This window comes from Petromyzon marinus, chromosome 13 (genome assembly GCF_048934315.1).
Source record: "Petromyzon marinus isolate PM22_M1 ecotype Great Lakes invasive population chromosome 13, UKy_Petmar_22M1.pri1.0, whole genome shotgun sequence".
NCBI lineage: Eukaryota > Metazoa > Chordata > Hyperoartia > Petromyzontiformes > Petromyzontidae > Petromyzon > Petromyzon marinus.
In genome coordinates, this window is record NC_133679.1 from 1,450,777 (window position 1) to 1,471,336 (window position 20,560).

At 41.6% G+C, this 20,560-nt stretch overlaps 1 protein-coding gene across 18 annotated transcripts in view; it reads right to left on the minus strand.

The window, feature by feature from the left end:
• The window catches only part of UNC13B (unc-13 homolog B), a 189,003-nt gene that overhangs the window by 75,324 nt on the left and 93,119 nt on the right, over nucleotides 1–20,560 (minus strand). For 3 of the 18 annotated variants that reach the window (XM_032953861.2, XM_076066779.1, XM_076066778.1), the window contains exon 1: nucleotides 73–7,659. The exons of 7 other annotated variants lie outside the window; for them this stretch is intronic. In XM_032953861.2, coding sequence (XP_032809752.2) covers nucleotides 73–4,339 — 4,267 coding nt within the window. In that variant the 5' untranslated portion in view covers nucleotides 4,340–7,659. Of the gene's footprint in view, nucleotides 1–72; nucleotides 20,558–20,560 lie in introns of those variants that run through there. 8 more of the 18 variants (XR_012941616.1, XM_076066790.1, XM_032953866.2 and 5 more) reach the window with 5 other exon arrangements.

Here is a 20,560-nt window from a genome sequence, read left to right on the forward strand (position 1 = left end):
AGATATGTTAAGTAACTGAATACATTAACATACTCAACAGAATACAATCAACGCAAATCGTCGAGAACATACCTCCTGACGTGGAAATGTCTAGCTGAGCTACCTTCATTTTCTGCTGCGTTCTCCAGACTGCGTTTTGGAAGGTGGTTCGTTGTTTTCTCTCCTCCAAGACCTTTTTAAAACTCTCCAGGCATGTATGGACAAATATTCCTTCTGAGGAATGAGAATACCGAGCAGAAGGAGTGGCCATCTTTGATTCAGCTACAGGTGCAATGTTGTTGACCTTATTCTCGTGCCCTTCATCAAGCACCGAGTCGCCGGGAGTCTGCAGTGCACGACTGGTCAACGTATTTTTATCGACATGAGCCAAGTGTGTGGAAGTTGCTGAACCTGCATCGTGTTTGCCACTACCACCGCCGCCGAGGCAGGTTTGGCTCGGTAAAGATGACGTTATCAAAGTGTCCTCTATTTCCGTGGTTGGGCTTAAATAAATGTGTGGCTTTTCTGCGGTGTGAATGCTGCAAATGTCCACGGATGTCTTCACTGGAGCTTCTTGAAGGTTAAAATTCCCACATAATTCTTGCAAATTAGCTTTTTCGGATATCTTGTCAAGACTACACCCATCTGATGTCAATTCATGGCTAAACATACCAGATGTTTCTTCCGGGCTTAGCATATCAGAAGCATTTTCTGCACTAACAATCCCAGAAATGTCTTTCCTCGTAAAGTCATCCGATGTCTCCCCTTGACTAAATGAATCAGATCTAATTTCTTGGCTAAACCTCCCCGATGTTTCTCCTGCACTAGCCTTCTCCGATGTCTCCAATAAATGTATTTTCTCAGATGATTCACCTGGACAAAATGTTTCCAGCGTCTTCAATGGACTAAATGTCTCATTCATCTCTGATGAATTAATGGTCGCAGTTGTTTCACAAGGACTAACTACCCCCGATGCCTCTGCAGGAGAGATCACAGCAGATGTCTCTCCTGAGTTCTCATCCTTTGATGTCCCACATTGATTTAACAGTTCAGTTTTACATTCGAGCAAAAATTGCGGAGATTTCAATTCCGGACTTAACATGCCACATTTCTCTCGCATCTTGCGTGCATCTTCGACTGAATTTCGTTTGTGAATTTGTAGTTTGGTTTCTTCCCTGGATTTATGCAATGTGTCAGCAGTAACTTTATCGCTCGTAATAATCCCACAACTCGCAACTGGACTGAAACAGACTTTGCTGCTTGGAGATTGGTCATTCTCTCTTTCTCTTCTATGCAACGTCATTGAATTTGACCTGAAAGAAGCCCGTTTAATTGACATCCTTAGTTTCTGTAAGCTGAAGCATCTCTCTATAGACATGGTCTTCCTTTCTTTTGGTGAATTGTCTTGTTCAATCGTGTCGTACTGCTCTGTTTTATTTACTAAAGGGGAAAAGTTTGGGGGTTTTTCTTGAAATTCACGTACTACTGTGGTGTTCATCCCCGAGCCTCCATTAGAGGTCACGCCAGTAGCTGTGGGGTCACGTGAAGCCACATCAACCACAGGCAATTGGACAGCCGTAGAGCCGGTTACATCTTGTGAGCAACGCGGCATTATTTCATCATTCTGAGTGCCACTTTGCGCCATGTCACATTCTGTAACCTTGTGCTGCGTACATTCATCAATGCCATACATTGCACACTCTTTAACCTCACATTTGAACAGGTCGTCAGCCTTGTGCTCGATGACATCAGCATTCCCATGTCTCCTAATTTTATCAACGCTATGACCCATGACTTCATCATCAGCCTGCTCTGGGAGATCTGCAACACTATGAGTGTCATGTTCAGAATATCTCTGCTCCACTCGTTTACAAATGTTGTCTTCTGAATTTTCATGATGCCCCTGTTGCACAAGTTCATCGGTTACCTGTCCCATACGTATATTGTCGCTCTGCTGAAAAAGGAAATGTTTGCTTCGATCCACACATACACCATCCCTCTGTCCCAATTGTTCAGAATTATTTTCTTCCGCAATTCCATCCATGTGCTCCGCACATCCATCATCTTGCCGTTCCACACTTTCATACTCCTCTTGTGCTACAAGTTTATTATCTCCTCGATCAACGTGTGGATTGTTATCTTGCTCCACAAACTCAAAATCCTCTTTTGTTACAAGCTCAGCAGTCTGTTCCTCACAGCCATCATTATCCTGTTCCGCAAATATATCCTCCTCCTCTACACGTTCATCATATTCTTCCACAGATGCTGCATCCCTACATTCCACACATGCACCAGCCCTCTTCTCTACTTTATCATTATCATCATCACTCTCTTCTTCTACGGGCCCATCATCCTTCATTTTCACAAGTTTATGGTCCCTCTGTTCGAGACATTCATCAGCCCTAAATTCCGTGAACTCGTCTTCCCTCTGCTCAACGAGCTCACCCTCATCACTTTGCCAAGTGGCAGGCGTCTCCTCACGCGTTGCTCTTTGTTCCACTCCTTTGCCCGCTGGCTTCCTGCCAGGGGAAACTCCCGGGGAGCTACTCTGGTAAATCCGTGTTCTCCGATTTTCTTTGCTGGATGTACGAATGTTTGCCGTTTCATAATCTGTAAAAATAATTCCCGATTTCCAGGCGCGATCATTTTTTGTCATCGTGCAGTACCTTGAAGCTTTGCCAGGTTTCTCCTTCCGCTTTAGGGAGTCGGTGCAGTCATGTGAATGCCGGAATGATTGGCCGCTGGTGCGACTGGTGTTGGGGACTTCGGAATCCAGAGTAGTGGAAGCAGATTTACACACCATCGAGTAAGGTCTTCTATTTTGTAAATTACCAGCTGTGATGTCCTTTCTTAAGGTCCACACTGGGGATTCTGCATTTTTGCTTTGGCCGTCTTGCATTTCAGACGTAGGTGACCAAACACTCTGAGCTGTGTGTCTGTACGATGAGCTGAGCGGTGCTTTTTCAGTAAATAACAAGGTCCTGTCATTATCAACCGACCTGCGCTCGGCTAAGTAGTCAGAATAAGTTCCAGCACCCTCTGCTTGATGCTCAGTCCGGCCTCTGCCAAACACGGACAGCGAGCTACGAGCGGAGTAGCTTGTATCGCTGAATGTCCCACACATCTCACTCCCACTCGATTCCCCCGACTCCCAGCCCTCCTTCTCACCCTTGACGCCTTCAAAGTACAACCTACGCTTCAAGTCTTCTGCTGCAACTCCATGTTTGTAAGGAACACCGTCGGCAAATGCTTTGATTCCAGAACTTTTCAGCCGATGACATTTTTTCAGCACAATATCCCGCTCCTGCCAACTACCAAATCTGACTAAGATGGGCCTCGGTTTGGCTTCTGAACAGCTTCGTTCCTGACCTATTCTGCAGGCGAACTGAATGTGGAAGTTTTGCTGGTCATCACGCATCCCCAGCTTTTCCGCAAAAAGACTCCGCACCAGGCCCTCGGTGTCTTCTCCTGCCGTCTCCGCGACGTGCGTGAGACGCAGGCTGGCCGCGTCCGCCTGCTGGCTAACTGGGCTCACCGGCGTGAATCCGGTGCGGATATGCTCTATTTCTGAGTGCACCGCCTCCATGCTGCCCGAAATCTCATCCACCGAGTGCTTGAGGGCATTCACGTGCTGCCGTAGCTCGGTGATCTCAAGCTCAATGCGACTTATGCCCTGCAGCTCCCGCAGGATTTGCTCCATCAATCCGTCAGGCCCAACCAGGCTAGTGCTTCTGTTGTAGCAGCGAGCCGCCCTGTCCAGCGACACGCTCCGCGGGCTGTGCTCTTCCTCCCAGCCCTCGGCGTCGCGCTGCACCAGCAACGCTTCGTGGCTCAGCTTTTTCCAGCGCTCAAACTGGGGGAAGGAAGGCAGACCTCCGCTCGTGCTGGCCGGTCGGTGCTTCGCATCCTTGTCCTTCTGCTGAGAGGCAATTTGCTTCAAACAACACGCGACCTCCCGTAAGGTTTCGGAGACACATTCACTTTCACTGTCAGGAGACAAGGCCTCATCAAGGGCCTTCCCATACTTGCACTTCAACGCAATGTGCTTAGGGAGGCCTTTGGCCATGGCCACTCTGTAGCTACACGTTGGCGACATCTGGAAAGTCGTTTTGCTGTCCTGTTCGTTTTGGACTTTGCGGAGATTAGGCAGCTTCACCATCCTCTTGGCGGTGCGTTTAATGCCCGTTTTAAGCTTCTGCTTTTGGGTAGGCTTAGAAGTACAATCTTCCTTGACGTCTTCTTCACAGGTAGATTCTGGCTCTGTTTTGGCACCTTTCAGGCGCCTCTTTGAGAACATGGTCACGAACAAGTGGTGCAGGAACCTTTTCAAATATTTATTTTCCAGAAAAAAGTTGAACATGGAGGAGTTTCTTGCGAAAAAAAGGTTCCAGTTGTAAATTCAAGTCGTACGAAAAACGTGGCCAAATGACACGGCATCACATTCAGGTGCGACTGCAATCTCAGCTTCGGACAATGATGCACACCGTGCTGGCATAGAGGTAAAAAGATCAGGATAAGTCAAACACCACATGACACCATAATCACTTCAAATTACAGGGCTGTCACGTATTATTTTTTGTCGTAAAAATATCTACCATTAACTGTAATAAAGAAAGGATAATGAGGCTCAATTACACAGGTATAATTACAATGCAATTATACCTTTGCAGAATGTCAATAATTTTTTTTTTAGCCCATGCAGAATTATAGCTATTTTGCATAAATATAAATTTGAATGAGGCATCAAAACGTATTCTATTTAATTTTCAGAATTTAACTAATTGAAAATTAAAACTAATGCTAATGAAGAAAATGCAACTAGTTTTCTATGAACGAGGGCTTTGCTCGACATTTATAATGCTACCGTTAAACGATATGTTACCTCGCGTGATAATTTTGTCATATGCTGTAACATACACGGAACTGAAAGAGAGGCAGGGACTTGCATTTCAGAAATACAAACTCAAATAAGAATAGCAATCACCCCTTTTACCTCGAGGTCCCTTGGAAAAAATGGTAACGGTAAAAAATGCAAGAGATTGCGTTTCAACTTAATTCAATTAAATCCAAGAAATAATCCATGCGACACATTGTTGAAATAAAATGTTCCCGCCAAAATATATATTGTTTTTATTGTCGAGGATTGAATCTACTTATTTAAAAAAATGCAAGCGTAAAAGCTTTCAAGTTGAGCAATTAACTGTTAAATATACGGAAGGTTAACGTTGAGTCAACTTTTCTGTTAAAAAATACGTATCGGATGCATGAAATATCCCGGTTTGTATTCATGGTTCTTTCAGTAAAGTCACGTAGAAGGGAAATAATACAAATAATGATAAGAAAACATATTATTTGATTATTTCCCTTCTATGTGACTTTACCGAAAGAAACAAGAATATTAATCCCTGCAGTCATGAAAGGTTTAAATCGGAATCCCAGTTTGTATCTGGTAATATTATATAACCAGTATGAAACATGTTGTCTGTACGAGATTTAATTATTTTACGAACTTATGACTAAAACGGCGATTTCAAAGCGTGTATCCGTATAATTCCCCATAATTTATGAAGTGTCAATGTAGAAAAGCGGTTGTGTCATCATATGAACCGAAAGCACATCCACTTTCTGAAACCAAAGAAGACAATGCATTGCTATTACAATTCATAATTATGGAGAACAAATGCACAGTACTATATTTCCATGCACTCAAGTCTCACATTGTAACTGCCTGGAAATGTACCGATCAAGTGAAGTGCTTTTGATACGATCAAATGCATTTTGCGGTTTGACCCATTACAATATAAACACAACGCACGGTCAATAACAGAGCTGTTGCACATTTAGCTCGAATTTCACAGCGCGTGCATTCATCCAAACATTTACCGACGTATCGACACTCGTTCTCTCCATCAGCCTCCGCGCAACACAAAAAAAAGCACAGCACGTGTATATTCCTACGCATTGCTTTTCAAAGCCGAGCTTTGCAATGCCCAATTATATATTTTACCAATGTTAAAAAAATAAAGTTACCTTACCTCATTAGACACCACGATATCACAACGTCCAGAATTTCCATGCTTTAAAATTGCATTTCCAGGGGTAAAAAAAAAACCACAAGCAAATTCTCACTGCAAGTAAATCCCCTTCTGTCCACACGAGGATTAAAAAGCGGGCAGGCGACGACGAGGAGCAGGTGCAAAAAACCCCGCCGGATTTTCAACAACACCACTGGACTTTGCTCCTCCCTGGCTGCACGTGACAGCTGAGAGTGTGACCTCCAGGGGAGGCAGCAGCTCACAAACAAAGCGGCCGCACGACACGGGAGAGCGACACGCCGTCGTCCGGGGACTAACACTCGCGGCTCGTCTGGTGACAAACGCAGGGCAACGGGAGGGGGTGGCCCATTGCTCAGGCGGGAGCGCAGGCAATCCCAGGGTGACCTGGCGACGCTGCTCATGTACAACGCAGAGATTCCCCCTTTTGCATCTCTGGCAAAGTCTGCATTTGCCACTGGGAACGCGTCCTCCTCCTGCCCTCCTGTCCCACCCTCGATGCACGTTCACCAATTAGCCCATTACGCCCCCATCGCAGCGCCCTCACCGCTGCCAATCCCGACGTTAATTCCTAAGCTGCACACATTTGCTCTCTGCAATACGCCATAGTTGTCCTTTTTGCAATCGTTAAATCGAATTAAAAAAAAACCGCTTGAATTCTGTGTGACACTGTTCCTGTTAATTGTAACCTTTCCTCAAAGAGTCAATGTTGTGGAAATACCACAACTGTATGAATATACAAAAGGACACCATTTGCAATAAAACACGTTAACACAGCTAGTAACAGTAGAAGGTTATCCTTTGCAATTTAATGCAAACAGACTGTGGCAGACCTAAACATCCTGGTTGCTATGCAGCAGACTAAACCATTCCACTGAAGAGCGGTTAAAACCTGATTTCAATAACAATGGCTTTCTTGTGTTCCACTCGGGAGGTATTTGCTATTTTCTTAATCAGCAGTCCCTGCTGGGAGCTGATAAGATAATGCTGCAGGAATCACCCTACTTACATGGAGCACATTTCACGGTGTTCTGCATAGCCATCTCTGTCTCCAAAACGACACATTGTGCCACAGGCACACTAAACATAAACATCAGACTCACCCTGACACGTATTACTTTATTCATTAATAATCTCAGCCTTATCATAAAATGCACTCCTAATGTGCGTACGAAATATATAAAGAATGTGGTTCTTAACATCTCCATTGGTGAGCCTAAGCCAGAGGAGGGCATTCCATATTCTCATTGCAGAGGTCAGTCTGTTCATTGGTTAATCGCGGTACAACCTGGATGAATATACGATGTAAATATTTAGACATCAGCCCTCGCTTTAGGATTTGTAGCATTGTTAAAATGTGAGGGATCGTGCTATTGTGAGGAGGCATTTATCCAGCAGTGGATAGAGCGTGGATGGTGATGTAAATATTAAAAACAAACCCTTCCCCCTTTTTTATTTAAAGCTTTCGTGACTACAGGGATTCATATTCTGGGTTATTTCAGTAAAGTCACGCAGAAGGGAAACAAAATAATAAAAATATAAAACAATAAAATTGTCACGACGTTTCGACTGCAACACAAGCAATCATCATCAGGTGTGAAAACCACAACAACTGTTTGTTGTTGTTGTTGTTTGTTGTTGTGGTTTTCGGGTGTGAAAACCAGAACAACTTGTTGTGGTTTTCACACCTGATGATGATTGCTGGTGTTGCAGTCGAAACGTCGTGAGAATTTTATTGTTTTATATTTTTATTATTATATTGTTTCCCTTCTACGTGGTGACTTTACCGAAAGAACCAAGAAAATTAAACCCTTCCCCTTTCAACTATCCCAAAAGAGATGTTCTGGTATACATAGCCAAGCAAGCTGAAAATAGGGCTACCTTAGTTATCTACATTTTGTGAGCCTGTTATCAAATGATCGAAATAAAAAAGTATGAAATACGATTAAATAATAACAGTGCATAAACATATAAATATAAGAATTAAGTTTTGCAAAATTTAACAGGTGTTTTGGAATTGTGTGCAAATGAGATGTCACATTACCATTAAGTATTGGCTTAATTTATTTTTACAAAATTAATCTTAGGTGCATTCGAATAATTTCAAGCACATTTTCCATTGATACATTACAAACTATGTAAAAAACTTGAAGAAGTTTCAAGCTGGAATGTCTTAAAACTGTGAGATTACCCGTCTAGCTATAACCAGCATCGCAAGTTCTCAAAACATGGAACTCGCATGTTCATGGCCACGCTGTAAAATATTGCATGAGCAAGAATTAGTGGTAAAATGTGCTTCTGGATCTTTGAGGAATAGAACCTGCAACCTCCAAGTGGACATTGCAAGCCAGAATGGTTTTGACATGCAGGGTTTCACACCGAGACTATATGCCACAAGGCCATATTTGCCTCGTGGATGCTTTAAAGATTTTTTTTGTAGCCAGTGAGAGACCAAAGCATCAAATGCCTCATCAGGTCAAACTATCGATAGGTGAAGCAGAAGCCATCTTAATGAAGGGAACATAAAATCGTATACTTTAGAGAAAAAGTATACATCATAGTAATTAAATACAGAATTAAAAAAGGGGTAAAATATCGAAAATGATATTCAGTTAAATGCTGAATACCATACTAGTTTACAGATATTTCACTATAAAAATGTAACGACCAAGATCTACCTTCACTGCACAGAATTATCACGCGCATCTCAGGTCATCATTTTTCAGACTGAAAAAAAAACTTAAGCATACCAATTAGCCAAACACATGTTATCCATAAGCAATTACAGATAATAGGAGGTTAGTCCTTTCGTCATGATACTGTCATTATGAAATTGGCAGATAAGAGGAAGAGCTGATGTGGAGAGGAAATAATGTGGAGCGAATCAGTTTGAGGTGGAAATAACAGCACACATTGGACCGTATGTATAATTATACATATTCAAGGCAGCCACCTGTGCCTTCCAACGAAGCTATTTAAGGAAACATGTTATACCCATGAAAAAATAATGCCATTGTTCCAGATTTAATTTTTTTATCGAGCTCAGCAGATGCACACAGAATTTACATTCTTCCCCCAAAAGCACTCTGACAATTTCCTCCTCGTCCAGCTGGATACCAGTGCAGCAAGATACATCGGTGTACCGTACTTAAATGCTCCCTCGTCATATGCTCACCTTTGAAAACCAGCACTGACCAACGTGGTAATGTACGGTAAAATAACCACCATGACCAACAAGGCAAGGCAGTCCTGCATTATAATCGTTTCTTTATTATTAAAGACGATATGACCCTCGTTTTACCAATATCTACACGAGGCGGAGAGCTGAAGATTCGACTCGCACAAACTATTTGTTTTGGTGTTATTCTAGCACTAAAGTTGTATTGCCAGGCCAGTGGTAGAAATTTCACAGCGTACACCTCGAAATCCTGGCAGACTGTGGGAAACTCCTTTCACCACCCCATTTTTAATCTTCATTGGATAAACGTCCCCTTTTATGTTCAACACACAAACGTTAAGGCAATGGGCAAACGATTACTTCACAGTGCTAAGAATTTCGTTGAGGCCAGATCACTGAATGCGCTTTGTTATCTTTGCAAGCGAATTCCAATATATTTGGAGAGGAAAGAACATTGGAGAATGGATCACAGTGTATCACACGCATACAAAAACAGGTTGGCTAAAACATATAGCCAGACGACAAATATTAAATACTGCTATTTAGCACAAAGTAAACTCGTACAAATTTGTCAGACCACTTGGGAGAAATACAACTAATTTAAACAACCAAGCAAATACAGTGCCACATGAACGTGGAATTTCCACCACTGGATCATGGCCATCAACAGTTCTGAACGCTGCTCCATGCTCGCTGGATAAGGGAGTCACGTGGACGCTTGACTTAAGACTCAAATGTCACCGCTCTTAACATTTTAATATTCATGCGGCACGGTAAAAATGCAGAACTTCAGTATAAAATGAAGAGCTCACCAAACTATCAAAGGAGTAGTTTTTTGGTTGATTTTCAAACAATTATTTTTCTCTTATCGCTAATGTGCCTGGGCCAAATGTGCTAAACTGACAGATGTATATTTTTAGAAATTGTTACATGCATTAAACAAAGCGTTAAGGTTTATCTCAACCAAGCTTCCAACTCCTTAATCCTGATGAAACGTACAATCTATGATGGGATTAATGAGATGCGTGGACAAAACTACAACTTTACTGTTCCCAATATAATGGCATCCCAATAAATAGCGGTTGAAACCGGTTGTTCACTTCGCGCTTTGGTTCGGTTCCATTCCCTGGTTACAAGTCTGTGCCATGGCAACCGAACCTTAATGTTCCCCGTAAATGGTTGAAAAAGCAGCCGCACACGTTTTGCGCTATGGTCCAGTGATTCAACATGGATGGGTCACCGATGATGATGATGATTTGGCAATTGGCTCTATCACACAACTATAACTGCAATTTTGGCTCGAGTGAGTCATTGGTAAGTAACATTTTTTTCAACCTCCATTTTCTTCTCGAAATAAAATGTCCTGGAAGCATTTACGTTTCATCCAATGTGCAGGAACGAAATGGAAATTAAACATGCTTGCGTTTGGTCATTCGTTGTATAGGCCGTCATTTAATGTGATGCCCTTCTCATTTATCTGCATATTTTTTAATTAAACGATTTTCTCGTTTTGCCCTGGTAATGTGATATTTTTGTGGCCTACGTTTTACGTCAGACATTTTGAGATGCCGTGGCTTTGAACGCTTAACAAATACCAACAATACACTTTTGTCCTGAATAATTAAAACATAAAACTATTTTTTACCTAATAAAATCACACACAATGTGGTTTAAACAATCAATTACTCATAACTTACTTTCAAATTTCCACTTTGACAAACTGTAGCAGCGAACCATGTTTACAATACTGATGTCAACAAGTGTTTTGCTTAGCAGACCCGTGTGGCACATACAGTGAGGGAAAAAAGTATTTGATCCCCTGCTGATTTTGTACGTTTGCCCACTGACAAAGAAATGATCAGACTATAATTATAATGGTAGGTTTATTTGAACAGTGAGAGACAGAATAACAACAACAAAAAAATCCAGAAAAACGCATGTCAAAAATGTTATAAATTGATTTGCATTTTAATGAGGGAAATAAGTATTTGACCCCTCTGCAAAACATGACTTAGTACTTGGTGGCAAAACCCTTGTTGGCAATCACAGAGGTCAGACATTTCTTGTAGTTGGCCACCAGGTTTGCACACATCTCAGGAGGGATTTTGTTCCACTCTTCTTTGCAGATCTTCTCCAAGTCATTAAGGTTTCGAGGCTGACGTTTGGCAACTCGAACCTTGAGCTCCCTCCACAGATTTTCTATGGGATTAAGGTCTGGAGACTGACTAGGCCACTCCAGGACCTTAATGTGCTTCTTCTTGAGCCACTCCTTTGTTGCCTTGGCCGTGTGTTTTGGGTCATTGTCATGCTGGAATATCCATCCACGACCCATTTTCAATCACCTGGCTGAGGGAAGGAGGTTCTCACCCAAGATTTGACGGTACATGGCCCCATCCATCGTTCCTTTGATGCGGTGAAGTTGTTCTGTCCCCTTAGCAGAAAAACATCCCCAAAGCATAATGTTTCCACCTCCATGGTTGACGGTGGGGATGGTGTTCTTGGGGTCATAGGCAGCATTCCTCCTCCTCCAAACACGGCGAGTTGAGTTGATGCCAAAGAGCTCCATTTTGGTCTCATCTGACCACAACACTTTCACCCAGTTGTCCTCTGAATCATTCAGATGTTCATTGGCAAACTTCAGACGGACTTTCTTGAGCAGGGGGACCTTACGGGCACTGCAGGATTTCCGTCCTTCACGGCATTGTGTGTTACCAATTGTTTTCTTGGTGACTATGGTCCCAGCTGCCTTGAGATCATTGACAAGATCCTCCCGTGTAGTTCTGGGCTGATTCCTCGCCGTTCTCATGATCATTGCAACTCCAAGAGGTGAAATCTTGCATGGAGCCCCAGGCCGAGGGAGATTGACAGTTCTTTTGTATTTCTTCCATTTGCGAATAATCGCACCAACTGTTGTCACCTTCTCACCAAGCTGCTTGGCAATGATCTTGTAGCCCATTCCAGCCTTGTGTAGGTCTACAATCTTGTCCCTGACATCCTTGGGGAGCTCTTTGGTCTTGGCCATGGTGGAGATTTTGGAATCTGATTGATTGCTTCTGTGGACAGGTGTCTTTTATACAGGTAACAAGCTGAGATTAGGAGCACTCCCTTTAAGAGTGTGCTCCTAATCTCAGCTCGTTACCTGTATAAAAGACACCTGGGAGCCAGAAATCTTTCTGATTGAGAGGGGGTCAAATACTTATTTCCCTCATTAAAATGCAAATAAATTTATAACATTTTTGACATGCGTTTTCCTGGATTTTTGTTGTTGTTATTCTGTCTCTCACTGTTCAAATAAACCTACCATTAAAATTATATACTGATCATGTCTTTGTCAGTGGGCAAACCTACAAAATCAGCAGGGGATCAAATACTTTTTTCCCTCACTGTACATTGCCTATTTTTTATATAATTTAATTTTTAGATTCTTACCAACTGCATAAAACACATATAGCTCATTGTCAAGCATATAAAAGCCCAACAGTGTGATTCCTACACATTGGCGGAGAACAATTCATATGTGATCATGAACTCTATTTTAGCAAAACAAAAAGCCAAACGCGGACATGGGGGCTGGCTTGACTTTAGTGGCTGGGCAAGTATAAGGGAAATCAAAATATGAGGCACATTTGGCAGAGGAGCCTGACAAGGAATTGTTTTGCGATCTGCCAGAGGCCAGAGGTTAGGATGTCACAAAAGGTGGACATCCTTGCTACGTTTAGCTCGCATTGTCAAAGTTAATGCAGGTAGGAATGTTTTTGTTTATAAAGCATCACCACTTCATCCAAAAAGGGATATTCACTGGGTAGAGTAGTATAAGTCACCTTCAGCCATGACTCACAGCCTGGATAGTAACCAGCCCTGCTGGTAGATCACTTCGCCATCCAAAATCCAGCAGATCAAACAGTCCAAGTGTGGATTAAAGATTAACAAGCAAGGCGTAATTAACTGTTCCGTCTCAAAGGTGGGATATATACATCGTTGTGAGAAAATATCACAATGAGTTTGAACAGAGGGAGCACAGAGAGGGCAAGGATCGAACATTATTCAAATGTTTAAAATAAATACATTTAAACGCAATGTTTCATTTCAAGAAATGTTATACAAAATGGATAATAATTTTAAGGTAGAGAGATAATGGGTAGCTAACGTACTGAGCTATGCACATTAAAGGTTCTAGCGCAACACATTAAAACAAGCTCTATTCATTTATCGTATCTTATATTTATTTATGAAGAGCAAGACATGCCATTTTTTCCTGCATCAAATGAATCATGCTATTTATATATTTAAAAAAGGCTTGCTGGCTGTATTCCTGGATGGTGGGACGGAGGTTATGTCGAGATCGACAGCTGCGTCCAAAGGACGTTTGAGTTGATATTTTAATTTCAAAATATTTTTTACCGTAAATTATCATGAGCTTAGCGATTCGTACATTTTATACTCCATCTAGCAGTCAGTGTTCACATCCTTTTTAAGCTTCGTGATAGGCTGCATGAATATCAAAGAGATGTGCATGTCTTAATTTGTGTGAGCATGAAAAGATTCCATGACATTTGCACAAAGGCCTTTGAATGCAATCACGGTCCAATTCGGTGAATGAAATTAGATATTTCAAATTACTATGTCCCTTCTTGAATGCTTGCTGAAGTGAAACAATGAAAGTATATCAATTAGGGACAGAGGTTTCTCTGGCCAAAATCCCTGTTAGACTTCACCGTCATTATGAAGCCTAAAACAACGCTTTCAGAGAGACCACTTCATTAGATAACTGAACAAAAGGTCGTACTTCTGTCCTGGCAAAAAAAAAAAGCTTAACCCTAAGCACGACGATGTAGGAGATTATATTGCGTCATGTTCATTCTATGCTCTCTTGGTACCCTATATAAGAGCAATGAGTTATCCGACAAGCCTATATCAAATTTTGATTTAAAGCTTTCGTGACAAGCAGGGATTCATATTCTTGGTTCTTTCAGTAAAGTCACGTAGAAGGGAAACAATAAAATAATCCACATATACAAACACAGAGACAATTTCAACCGAGAAGATGGATTCTGGCTTAGCAATCATTGGAAGGATTTGATAAACCATTTCGGGTCTTAATTGATTGTTCACGCTTACGGTGGCTTTCAGACCGCATCCATTATTTTCCTCTCCCCCCTCCTCTTTTCCGAACATAGATGGACTCGTCCATCTGAATAACTGGCAAATCGCTCTCCGTGGTGCTATCGTTAAAAAAAACCGCCACTTTCAAATTTTCTTGCTGTGGTTTTCACACCTGATGATGATTGCTTGTGTTGCAGTCAAAACGTCTTGAGAATTTTATTGTTTTATATTTGTATTATTTTATTGTTTCCCTTCTACGTGACTTTACCGAAAGAACCAAGAATATGAATAAGCCTATATCAATTTGTATAAACTGTACAACATTTGGCATATGTTGCAATTGGCGGTATCCTAGTCTGTCTCATTAGTCTGGGTTATATCTAAACACTACCATCATGCTAATGAGCTCAAATCTACAGATACACGCACCCAGGAAATGATTGTGTGAGATCACATCGCTTTGAAGAAGACACACGTGACACAGCTAATTAAATCATTAAGGATAGATTACGCAAATTCATTTATATACAGACCGTATGGAATGCTGTTCACTTGTATGAGACAATGGTGCAATATAAACATATAAACACGACAATCAAGAGGAAAAATTAATGTAAGGCAGTCTAAATTTTGTCCAAAGGAGGAAAAGGACAAAAAATAAACAACGTGAGCAAAATATCCTTAGTTCTTTCGGTACAGTCACCGAAAGAACTAAGAATATGAATTACTGCAAGTCACGAAGGCTTTAAATCAAAATTTAACGTGAGCAAAATTAACATTTTGTTCTTCAGTGACAGGAATTTAGTCTCCAAGGCACGGGCTTCAGAAAATCACGTGTAGTTCCTAGAGACAGGTGACACATGAAGTCACTCCAGTGAAGGCAAGCTGTGTGTGACTTTCCTTGCCCCAGGAGAAAATCGCAGTCGCACGTTTCACTGCCTTCTTTTTTTACCATTTCAACTCTTTGGGCATGCCCACGGTACCTGGTGGAGGAGCAATTTGCTCAGCTAGCACATGATTCCAGTTCCTGCTCATTTTGGAATACATTTCCATCAAGATATGTTCACAAAAATACACAAAAAGGCATTATGATCGTTTTCCCATCTACATCCAGCTATCATTTTAATCACTTCACATTGTTAGTGTGTTGTCCACTTAATTTTGTTTTGCATATTTGCACAAACTAAACAAAATGGATAATAAGTCTGCAGATCCTGCAGTGGTGAATTCATACTTAAGGATTTTTTTACTTCTTTTTGTAGTCCGGATATATTTCAGATTTCAACGTAAACAATTTTGGATTCCTCTCAGATTTTCAAATCATTAACATGATATGCTTATTAACCTGTCTCTGTGAGAACAAAAGTGACATCACCCAATGCCACGGGAAGCCTCTTTTGGTGGGAAAAGCAAAGCTATGACTTAATAAATATATCATTAGACCTCCTTTGCCAGTACCAAAATGTAATATGGTTTTTCCCCTTTTTTCTGGCAACAAAACTGAAACCATTTTACAAGGATTCATGTCTGCATTAACCACAATACCTGCAGTCAAAATGCAAACAAAAATATACTATGATAATATATGCATTGTCCTTGAAACTGATTGGTCCACACCAAGGGACGGCTTTCTTTTGAGCCTCGACCCAATTGGTGCTCGACCAGATGACGCCAGAAGGCGTACAGCTCAAAGACAATGCACTATCAAAGTAATGAGGGCTCGGGGTGAGCATCTACATCATTAGACCTCCTTTGCCAGTACCAAAATATAATAATAGGGTTTTCCCCTTTTTTCTGGCAACAAAACTGAAACCTTTTTACAAGGATTCATGTCTGCATTAACCACAATACCTGCAGTCAAAATGCAAACAAAAAACATACTATGACAATACATGCATTGTCCTTGAAACTGATTGGTCCACACCAAGGGACGGCTTTCTTTTGAGCCTCGACCCAACTAGTGCTCGACCAGATGACGCCAGAAGGCGTACAGCTCAAAGACAATGCACTATCAAAGTAATGAGGGCTCGGGGGTGAGCATCTACATCATTAGACCTCCTTTGCCAGTACCAAAATGTAATAATAGGGGTTTTCCCCTTTTTTCTGGCAACAAAACTGAAACCTTTTTACAAGGATTCATGTCTGCATTAACCACAATACCTGCAGTCAAAATGCAAACAAAAAACAAACTATGATAATATATTGGCATTGTCCGTGAAACTGATTGGTCCACAGGGGAAAAACCCTAGTATTATATGCATTGTCCGTGAAACTGATTGGTCCACAGGGGAAAAACCCTAGTATTACATTTTGGTACTGGCAAAGGAGGTCTAATGATGTAGATGCTCATACCGAGCCCTCATTGCTTTGATAGTGCATTGTCTTCGAGCTGTACGCCTTCTGGCGTCATCTGGTCGAGCACTAATTGGGTCGAGGCTCAAAAGAAAGCCTTCCCTTGGTTTGGACCAATCAGTTTCAAGGACAATGCCAATATATTATCATAGTATGTTTTTTGTTTGCATTTTGACTGCAGGTATTGTGGTTAATGCAGACATGAATCCTTGGAAAATGGTTTCAGCTTTGTTGCCAGAAAAAGGGGAAAACCCCTATTATTAATAAATATAGTTTTACATCAATCTAAGACTATTATTTTTCAGACCCAATTTTCCGATTTTTCAGATAAATATGAAAATTGGGAACATGGGATGATGTCATCAATATCTTTATTTGTTATCACAGTCATGTGTTTGCCCATTTGTTTTGAGGCCTATGTAATACTTAATTTCAGCATTAATCATAGCTGCAACAATGAATGTATAAACGAATTATACTCATGTCTTAAAAAACATATTTTGCTGTGAAAATATACTAATTAAATTGTAGGAGCATTTTAGATTTAGTTTTTTGCTGAGTGTCTGTAAAATGTCAACGGAACAATATAATTAACGAAAATGAGGACACGAGGTGAAAAGGTTAAAACAGCGAGAGAAGTGAAAGTGGTTGAGAGTATTGAGAGAGAGAGATGAGGTCAAAGGGGAGCATTTAGAGTTTTACACGGGGGATGAACTGGAGTGTCAGGGAAGGGAGTGAATGGGGGGGGGAGGCCAAGGAGGTGACGGAATACAATTTGTAAGAACAAGCAAGAGGGATATATTTTTTATTTAAACAACGTGTAAGATGTTTGTTTCACTTGCATTGAATTCCCTTATGACTATTCAAAAGCACATTAATTTGACACAGACGCTGCAAAGCTACGCATTAAATAACTGGTAAGACGTGCATTGATAGTAAAATGCATAACACATTGGATTAAGAGAAAGAGGTCAAGGCATGTTTAATGTCGCAGTACGAGTTTTGGTAAGTAAGGTGATTCCTTGAGGTGACATATCTGTGTAACTGTGCAGGTCAAACAGCTGAACTTTAGCAAAGCAACTAGAACTAATAGTTTAGACTTTGAATCCTGATGGAAGTGGAAGTTGCGAGTCATTCCATGCCAGAGCATGGCATCAAATATAATCAAGAGAAGGATGTGATGGGTGGGGTATGTGTGCAGAATAGAGGATGGAGGCTACCAAGATAGGCGTTGGAATGGGTACCCAGTGGTAGATAGAATGGGTACCCAGTGGTAGATAGAATGGGTACCCAGTGGTAGATAGAATGGGTACCCAGTGGTAGATGACCTAAGGCCAGATGGTGGGATATTGTAACAACAGATTTAGGTCAGACGCTAACTTTGCACCAACTGCATAAACGTATCAGAAGGAAGGAAGCAGTCGCAAGGTGTGGTGGCATCGACAGCATTGGGTGTAACCGGCTGCTGTTAAGATGTCTCGATGTTGACATGAGCACAATTATAGATTAGAACAAAATCCGACTTATTTCACCAGTTATCAAGTGACATGGGAAGCACAGCCTGCATCACCATTCTACGTACATGTGAACACGTTGTTGAAGGACTCCAAACCCACCAAAAGCATGCGAATTTAACATATCCAAGAAAAACAAACGGTGCAATTGCACCATGTGACTGAGACAAAATGTGACGTCAGCTCAAACTCGCAACGAATCCAGCAACACTACCAACATAGGCATCAGCATGACAATTACTGATAAGATGAGACCTTTGAAGGAATACATGTAAACAAACATTCGCTACACATCTGCTGCTACTGATTTAAGAACGCTGCATCAACAGCAATGCGTGAAAGTCCCCGTCACACATAGAATAACGGGCGAGGTAGACTCCGGCGCCAGTTTGTGTCGAAATTACATTTTTTTTAAAATATTGCATGTTTAAAAATACCAAAAAATATAATGGGCATATGATGAACTGCGCTCAGTATATTGCACAAAAATAATCCACAAATACAAATATTTTTTTCGCAAAGAAAATAGAATATATTACGATTTCCAATTAAATATATCGTACACAAGAGTATGCTTGCAACAGAGATTTATAAATGCTAAACGATTCACGCTGGAAGGATAATGCCGTGTGTAGGCAGTATAACCCATTTTCAGTGGCCGTGGAGAGATTATTCTGAAAATGGCGGTGGATAAGCCTCGCTGAGTCTCCCAACGGCAACGTGTTGCAGCGCACGGAAGCCCAATCTGACGTGGATGCACCACCCCATTGAGGCATTTCGTAGGAGAGCAAATCCACACCGTGGCGCCATTCAGCCCATTGCCAGGAGAAGCCAGCGCCATGACGTGCACAGCGCAGTAGATTGTGACAAAACACAAGATGACAGCGTAATAAAAAATGTACACACGACGAGAGGAGGTATGGTGGTGCACTGCGTTATTAACTCGGCTACCCGAGTTCGGCTCGCATCAGTGGCGCTAACCAATGTACGGTCAAACATCCTCTCTGACCAACACGAAAGGCCTTCGTCCAACAGCAGATTGCCAAAGGGCTGAAAAGTGTTCGTACATTTAAGATGATTTCGAAAACTACAGGTTGGTACAGCGTAGTACAAAGTGGGACACAGTGTCATGTAGGAGAGAGACGGAGGGTATTTCACTGTGAGAATTATTTAAACAAGATTTATCCCCACCCCACAGTGCTATGGAATAATAAACAATAATTTACCATGTTAACTTACATTAAAAAACCAGGAACTACCCTGTGAGTTGAAATATTTCATTTTCTCAAGCATCCAAGAGTAGAATTTCAGAGAGCATTACAATGCACAACAGTATAACAAGGTACTGCATACTATTTCACAGCAAAGCAAAGCTCTATCATTCTACAAAGCGGATAAGTAAAACACAGAACTGCACACAATTGGACAATGCATCGGAGCACGGTGGCAATAAGTGATAAGACAATTGAAGAGATCAGAACAGCACTGTGCAACGCACTAATTTCCACACTCACAAGGATCCGTTTCAAGACCTGGTCCGGGCTGATTGAGAGCTTAGAAAAAATCATGCTGTGAAATATAATATATTCAGAAACAGGCAAATGGCACATCTCGGTTTACCCACCTTTTAAACATAATTTGCCGCAAATTCTCCCCACAGTACGTACGCCGTACGGTCACCAAACACCAAAGTGACAAGTAACAAACGGGTAAGTGTGCAGTATCAAAGCGGGGCTATACACTTATTCCTCAGCATTTTGAAATGTGTTTGCAAATGCATATAAAGGACTTCGTTTGAACAAAGCATTTTGCAAGCGAAGCGAACATTGTGAAGATAGCCGTTAATGAATCTTGTCAGCCTCTTAACTGTGCTTACATGACAGTGCAAGGGGTTCATTGAAATAAAAAAACGCCGGGGTGACGTCAAATGCGAATGGGTGCGCGAGCTCACTCAATGGATAACCCCTTAAAAACGCCCTCGGGTGCAATAGGCTGCACCGTTATCACAGGCAACTCCAGAAGGCAAACTTAGAAATATTTTTTAGAGGTCAGGTTAATCTTCGTGCGTGAAGATGTGAGGGAGACATGGGGGGGGGGGGGCAAAATGAAACTCCCACGTATAACAGATGATGCGACCTTTTATTTTGTGCAAACTGAGTGCACAGTGCCCCTTGAGCAATGTGGAAGTGCTGCCCTCGCAGGTAACTCCAAAATGTGCGATTAGTTATAAAATTGGTCCTCGGTGCATTAAGAGGCATTCTGAGCTTCCTGCACAGACAAGCGCAGATTTCACTTTGGCAACCGCACCGCAGTACGCGCACGGCAACGGATACCGTTACTAGGAGGAGATAGAGAAGTAACCGTTACCACACCGACCGTTT